Source organism: Tenrec ecaudatus, chromosome 10, assembly GCF_050624435.1.
Source record: "Tenrec ecaudatus isolate mTenEca1 chromosome 10, mTenEca1.hap1, whole genome shotgun sequence".
Lineage (NCBI taxonomy): Eukaryota > Metazoa > Chordata > Mammalia > Afrosoricida > Tenrecidae > Tenrec > Tenrec ecaudatus.
The window spans coordinates 84,893,448-84,900,706 of record NC_134539.1 but is presented as its reverse complement, the minus strand read 5'-3'; the positions used below and the strand labels follow the sequence as shown (position 1 = coordinate 84,900,706).

Genomic DNA, 7,259 nt, shown 5'->3' with positions numbered 1-7,259 from the left:
TGCCTTCCCATGAAGGTAGTCAGCCTAGATATTGGTCGGCCTCTGGTCAAGCAACCAGCCCACACCATTCGGAGGCCACCTCTAGGCCAGACAAGCAGAGTCTTGCTTTCTTGAACCCAACTCTGAAGATAAAGTCCTTTAAGTTTGTTGGGAAGATAGGATATGCCCAACTTCATCTCCAGTACAACTCCATTGACAACAAATATGACTCTCATTAGGGAAGAATGATATTTACAATATGAATATTTTATCTCCATTTGAGGAGAAAATGTCTTTTAATCCAAACAGTTCATTTGGTCCTTTACTATGAACTGTCTTCAGTTATGTGTGTGTGTGTGTGTGTGTGAGATCCCAGTGAGTGGGAAGCCCCCCTATAAGGTACTAAGGCCCGTTAGGCTTCTGTATTCCCTGCAGTGATATGTAGATGGAGGAACCCCAGAGTGTGGGAAATATTTACTGGCTGAGGCTCATGAAGCTGCTATGGGCAGGCAGCTTTCCTGGTAATACTAACCGCCTCCAAACTACGACACGGCCCCAAGAGGACTTAGACCCCATACTCATGTTCTATTTACATTCTGGGTTTTAGGTCAAGGTATTTCTTACATACCTCATGCAAATGTGCAATCTTAGTGGAACCTAATCTTAGAGGCCTACTGGAACCCTTTATACAAAAAAGGAGGGAGGGTAGAAAAGCTAGCCATGAAATATTAATAAATGAATATATTATTTTTTATGAAATCATTTTATGGGGGCACGTACAACTCTTATCACAATCCATACATACACACATTTGTACATTTGTTGCCCTCATCATTCTCAAAACACTTGCTTTCTACTTGAGCCCTTCCTATCAGCTCCTTTGTATACTAACTTTTTTTGGGATATATTCTTTAAAAAACCTTTTTTCAAGTTTGACTAGCATATAATTCACGTTATCACACAATTGAACAGTCTGATCGTTCAATCCTATCAAGGGGAGTTGTACAATCACCACCACATCTATCTTAGAGCCCCCCTCCCCGCCTCACACACAAATTACTTTCAAACTGAGCTGTGTAATTACTACTATTCTTCTAAAATTGTGTGGTCTATTTTTCCCCTTGATGGCTACGCTTTTTTCAGTTCTGTGTGTCAGCCTATACACACCACACCTGAAATTACGACCTCCTACTGGTCACATCCCAATGAGTTTTACTTTTCAAATTGCACTTTTACTGTACTTGTAAAAAATAAAATTCTCAAAAGCTGGAATAAATCTGATTCTAGTAGAACTGTGTCAGGTGGTTTATCCGAGGGTGGCTGTGAGTTGAAGTGGTTTCAAAGGCAGGGAGTGCGTGTTGACCTCCTACCATAAATCTCCAAGGACCTCCGAAGAGGTTTTCCTCCTTTGGGCCCTTCTGACTTCGTAGGCGATTACAGCCACCTGGTGGCCATACAGGGAAATAACAGGTGGGTTGCTTAAGAGAAAAAAAAAATCTGATGAGAGGAAGTCTGTCCCAAGCAACTTTTGGTCTGTCTCCTGCCACATGACCTATTCGTGGCCCCACCTTGCCCCCCAGGGCACAACACCCTGTTGATTACCTACTAAACAGAAAAATTCACTTAGACATTTCCGTTCTTTCAAACAAATTTTATTGACCAGCAATTTGGGTGTCCAGCCCCAAGAAGCTGCAGGGAACAAGAGGGACATGGTCTCTGCCCTTAGGTCTCCCAACCCAGTGTTCACCAGCTAATTACACCCTTCGCTTTAACGCGACAGGTAGCATGTACTCCGAATGCTTACTTCACGGCTCTAAGAAAAGCTTTCTTTAACTGGAACTCTTAAAAGTCGCCATGAGTCCGAAGCAATTCAATGGCAACTGGTTATTTTGGTCCCTGACCAAGACCAAAACATCTGAGGCCTCCTTGAGAAAGAAGCGTCTGGGATGCTGGGGGGGGGGGGGGGTGTCAAGCAGATGCAAAGTCTGTGTGAAGGCTCTGTGAAAGCCACACACAGGGAACAAAGAAGACTGTTAAGGAAGGGGGCATGCAAGGTTGATGAGGCTTCAGTTACGCAAGGTTCTGCCTTTAGGTCTTTATTCCAAAAACACCTGGGAGTCACAGAAGACTTTGGGGCAGAGGTTCAGTGATTATACTTGGTTTTCAAAGCTCACTCTGTGGTGTGTGGAGGGACAGGTTAGGAAGCTTCTAGAGCAGCTCAGGCAAGAGGTATGGTGGCTTAGAGGAAAGGAGATGGACTGCAGAGATCTTTACTGGGCGTATGGAGAGAGGGGTGTGTTTCTGGCGAGAGAAACTGAAGCAGAAGAATGGAGGAGGGACAGGTGCGGGCAGAATGAAGAGCACACCACCTGGGCTGGCACAGAGAACACTCTCCGTCAGTTCTTAACGTGTTTAGGGTTTAACCAAGCAAACGAGATACACCTGAAACAACTGCTGGGTTAACTAAACATCAGAATGGTTGGTGCAGGTAACTCAAGGAGTTCTGCGTTAGATGGGAGTGAAGCGAAGCACTTGGTCTCCGTAAGCTCAGATGCTGCTGAAGGCAATAAGGGTATCTCCACCTTTGTTCAGACCTCTCATCCCCCCAAAGACTTGCTTTCATCTGTCTCCGAGTCAATCCCGACTCACAACGACCCTACAGGCCAGGGTACAGCTGCCACGCTGGGTTTCCGACTAACTTTACAGGAGTAGAAAGCCTTCTCTTTCTCCCACAGAGTGGCTGGTGGTTTCAAACTGACAAGACCCACTGTGCCACCAGGGCTCCTCCTTAGCCCCTGCGAACACTCCCAAGTTTACGTTTAAAGCTATCAGATCTGGCTGCTGCCCCATAGTTCTCTTTTAGTCACTGTGCGTTTTCAGGCTTATTGGCTCCTCTCCTTCTCTCAAATCCCTTCTGCAAACTCAGCCCTGTCCAACTCACCTTCTCTAGGTAGTGCAGGCTCCTCTAGAATTTGGTATAGTACTTGCCCTAATCTGCCCCTCCATCCAGAGTATCCCACTCCGCAGGCCCTTCCCCCACTGCTTCCCAGAGTAAGAATCCACCTCTGTCTCCCAGTCTCCAAACAGCAGGGGAGAAATGCTGCTCTGAAATTAGCCTCAACTGCTTAGAGGACACTCCCCTCCTGACTCTGCCACCGAAGAACACAGCTCACTCCCATGAGTGGCCCGCTGTGGAACAGGGCCCCACTGTGCAACTGGCCTCCTGATGCGAGCAGTGGGTACAAATGTTGGTGTGCGTCAGCCTTGAGGCTACAGTGCCTTCCCATGGAGAAGAGCAAGAGCTGTGGGGCCGTGTTGACACAGCTTTCCAATCTGGCTCTGCTGGTCACTAACGGGGTGTGCTTTTTCTAAGTCTCAGAAGACATCTCTAAAATAAATGGTAGTTTTGCCACCTTAGTGAGTAGATGTATCCAAAAGGGTATATAAAGTACCTAGCTTAATACCTGGCTACCAGGTAATTCACTTCCTTGCTTCCTTGGGCTTCAGTTGCCAAGTATGATTTTACAAGGGAGAGACTCCTGTTTTGTATGGTCAACTTAGAGATTTCCTATTGCTATCTTTGTGCAGCTATCTCATTATTGCCATATGTGTATTTATGTATGTTTGCACGCTACCTCATCCCTGTGTAGGACTTCCATTTCTATTTTTAAAAGTTCTCCCGAAATTTCTCTCTGACATGCTTTTCTACATCTTCCTAATAATCTTCATTTCCTTGTATCATTAAAAACCAATGAATTCACTTCTCTGATGCTCCCCCATTGTAATGGGTGTGGGGTAGAGGACCTTTTCTGAGTCAAATAGGCCAGTTTTGTGAGAAGAGTGGAGGTCTGGATACAGACACTCCCCACCCCCTCTTTTCCTTCGGGGCCTAGAAACAGCCAAACTCAAAATAGGTCTCAAGTGTATGGAAGCATAGGAACCCTTCCTTAGAGCTCCGTGAGGTCATCGTTGAAGTAGAGCAGTAATGCAGGTGTATAGAGCTCACTGTCCATGTTGAGCAAGTCAAATTCTTCATCTTCATCCCCGATTCCGTTCTCCTCCAGAGTGCTGTCCATTTTCAGTTCCTTCCCTTCGTATTTCCATGTGTAGCTGGCGGCATGTGCATTATAGGGAAGATAGCGGTGTAGGATTTCCCACATTGATTCCGGGGCCCCCACCTAGAGAACACAGAAGCACCGAGCCCCCAGAAATCTGAATGGAACACAGACCCGACAGTCAAGCTAAAGCCAAGAGGCAGGCCAGTAGAGGATGGAGCAGGGATCGGCCCATAGCTCCTTTGGGCGCTCTGCAGCCGGGGAACTGAAGTCAGCTTAGTCAAAGCTGCCGAACACTCACCTGGTTCTCACAACAGGCTAATAGGAGAGTCCACCTGCCGGCTGGGGCCATCATCACCAACATTCATAACCCCTGCCAGGCTTAGGAAGACCCAGATGCTCGCTCGTGGAATTTCCAACCCTGGTACCTGACGGTGTGTTCCTCAGGCCCCAGTAGGGTGGGCATTGTTGGGGGAGGCAGGAGGAGAAATCAAAATTAAAAGTTCCCTCCCACCTGGAGGTCGGCTAGGATTCCCAGCTCCTCTCTCCAGTGCCCCCACCCCGGCTTCCAGTTCTCACCTCCAGCGTGTGCTCCTGCGAAGTGAGAGTGTTAATGATGCGGATGTGGCGGGTCTTCTGGGACAGTCGCCCGACCTCGTACCGCGACCCTTGCCACCAGGGCTTCCCGAAATCATTGACCCAGTCCGAACGGGGTAGCGGAGGCGGGATGTGCAAGAAGCGCCCCCGCGGGGTGCGGTACTTCAGGGCGCCGGTCAGGGGATCTATGTGCTTGCGAATCTTTAAAGCAGGGCAGGGGCGCGGACGACAGGCAGTCACTGTCTGAGGCTCCAGCCGTCCCTCCCACGCCGGCTGGCTCTCCAGCACCCTTCGCCCCCGCCCCAGGTTCAAGCACCACTCACGTCTCTGGTCTTTGGGTCAAACCAGTGGCTGATGTCCTGGCCTGCAGCCTCCACGATGGGTTTCAGCAGTAAGTCCCCTGAGAAGGAGCAGCCGCCGTCACTGCCGACTACCAGGAGCCGGGCGCCCACCCCACAGCCCCCGGCCCCGCGTAGGGCTCTTACCCTTGTACTCCTGTGCCAGCGGCGTCAGATCGTACACGAAGCCCAGGTAAGACACCCAGAGGTCCTCGGGCCGGTTGTGCTGGGCCACCTCCCCTGGCGTGAAATAGCGCCGGCGGAAGTATTCAAAGTCTGGCCCGGCTACTAAGCCCCGGCGCCGCATGACTCTGGCTCCACGAGTCACCCCAACTGCTTCTTGGCTCCCCAGAAAATTCTCACTACGACATCTGCCTCCAAAGCCAGGCGCTGAGGGCAGCGCGTTTAGCCGCTGGCATGGAAACCATTGTCCTCTTCCGGCCACCGTCCTCTGAGATCAACCATTGCGTCGCGAAGGGGCGGGCTGGGCTGCCAGAGCTCACGGGAAATGCAGTGTCGCTCCAGGTTCCGGGCTCGGGCACATCCGACGCCCCCCCCCGCCCCGCCCACCCACCACCCAAGACTCCCACACTCTCTGCCGTCGTGTCGATTTCGGGTCAGAGCCACCGGAATATTTAGTACAGATTACCTCGCGAGCCAGAAAAACGTGGCAGAAGGTTATGAAAGAAAACCGTCTCGCTAAAAATGCCTGGCTTTCGAAAAGACGTCTTAGAAACGAAAGCCATGCTTTCTCGCGATATCTTAAGACGCCCAATGTGACGGGCTTCGGCTCCAGCTCCGGAAAAGTAGAAGATCGCGAGATCGCTGCAGTTGCCGAGGCGCCGAGCCGGAGAAAAGGAGAAGTGATCTCGCGAAAGGGAAGGAGGTTGGGAGCGCTCGCGAGATCTCAGGCCAGCGACCCGAAAGGTTTTCAGGAAGTTGTGGGGCCGGGCGGAGGCCTCAGAGTAAATGGCCGGAGCTGGGCCCACGATGCTGCTACGAGAGGAGAATGGCTGTTGTAGCCGGCGTCAAAGCAGCTCCAGCGCTGGGGTTCGCGCGGGCTTGGGGTTCTGGGAGCGCGGGGCAGGCGGACAGCAAGATGGGAGGGCGAGGTGGGTGGTGAGCGGAGAACTACAGCTCCCGGCAGCCTCCGGGCTTCACGTGACTGTCCCGCGGGCTGCCGGGAGCTGTGGTTTGGGGGCGGGCAGGTTGCTAAGGGCTGCGCGGTGAGAGCTTTTGTCCCGCCCGGTGCAGGACTCAGATGGAGAGCCTGAGGACTCGCCGGCCGCGCGGGCCCGGCAGCAGCTGGAGGCGCTGCTTAACAAGACTATGCGCATTCGCATGACAGACGGGCGGACTCTGGTCGGCTGCTTCCTCTGCACCGATCGCGACTGCAATGTCATCCTAGGCTCAGCGCAGGAGTTCCTTAAGCCGTCGGGTCAGTGCCCCGGAATGCACGCTGGCCTAGGGCCACTTGATACCCTTTGTTTTGCGATGCTTGTCGTGGTTCAGAAGGGACAGGGCTGACCCTGGCCTGCCTCCCTGATGCCCTGACCCTTCTTTACAGATTCCTTTTCTGCTGGGGAACCCCGTGTGCTGGGTCTGGCAATGGTACCCGGACACCACATCGTTTCTATCGAGGTGCAGAGGGAGAGCCTGGCGGGGCCACCCTATCTCTGACTGCAAGCTTCTCAGACTTCATTAAACTTGTATCGGAAGCAGCGTGCGTGTGTATGTGTGCGAGCGCGTGTGTAGCCAGGACAAGGGTTGCACACCACATCGAGAAGGTTTACCTGAGGTGCAGACGGCCAAGGTGAACGTTCAGGGATGGCGTTACACACCCCCTCCCGACCCCCCCCCCCCCCGGTTTGAATGGGGTTTGGTGCGGGGGACAAATAGTCCCTAGGGTGGTCCTCCCGCTCATTCCTCCCACTCCAGAATTGTGGCAGGAGGGGCGTCATCCTGCTCCGGAAGACCCATTGTTTTCCTCCCCGGCCTGGCAACACTGAGTTCCTCTGAGCCGAGGTCAGAGAACGGACTCAGGTCCCCAAGGGGAACAGGACAGGAGGCTGAGGCTGAGCCTGTCCACTCAGTTGATGGGGAGGTGACTCTGCCTGGGGTCAGGGGCAGACCTCTGGGGTCTGGCCAGGAAGAACCTGCAGATGCGATAAGGGAAGGATAGGCGACTGGAGGATGCACGTGTCTAGTCCAGCACACATTTCCTGCTTCTGGGCACCAGGCACGCATGTTATTTCTGCTGCCCTTTTGGCTCCAGGACCCCACCACCGTT

At 52.4% G+C, this 7,259-nt stretch overlaps 2 protein-coding genes across 3 annotated transcripts; one reads left to right on the top strand and one right to left on the bottom strand.

Annotated features, from left to right (window-relative positions):
- Positions 1 to 1,615: 1,615 nt before the first annotated feature.
- Positions 1,616 to 6,090, bottom strand: CYB5D1 (cytochrome b5 domain containing 1). Of its 2 annotated transcripts, none has more exons than XM_075560884.1 (4): positions 5,117 to 6,081; positions 4,955 to 5,031; positions 4,614 to 4,832; positions 1,616 to 4,157 (listed from the first exon to the last, which is right to left on the bottom strand). In XM_075560884.1, exons 1-4 carry the CDS (start codon positions 5,274 to 5,276, stop codon positions 3,927 to 3,929), a joined length of 687 nt encoding a protein of 228 aa, XP_075416999.1. In that variant the 5' UTR covers positions 5,277 to 6,081; the 3' UTR covers positions 1,616 to 3,926. The 2 variants fall into 2 exon arrangements, 1 of the variants encoding a protein (XP_075416999.1); XR_012786464.1 differs by having other exon boundaries at positions 4,026 to 4,157; positions 4,336 to 4,832; positions 5,117 to 6,090.
- Positions 5,524 to 6,687, top strand: NAA38 (N-alpha-acetyltransferase 38, NatC auxiliary subunit). The gene is made up of 3 exons (XM_075560885.1): positions 5,524 to 6,019; positions 6,224 to 6,407; positions 6,537 to 6,687. The coding sequence occupies exons 1-3, from the start codon at positions 5,939 to 5,941 to the stop codon at positions 6,647 to 6,649; spliced, it is 378 nt and encodes a 125-aa protein (XP_075417000.1). The 5' UTR covers positions 5,524 to 5,938; the 3' UTR covers positions 6,650 to 6,687.
- Positions 6,688 to 7,259: the final 572 nt, after the last annotated feature.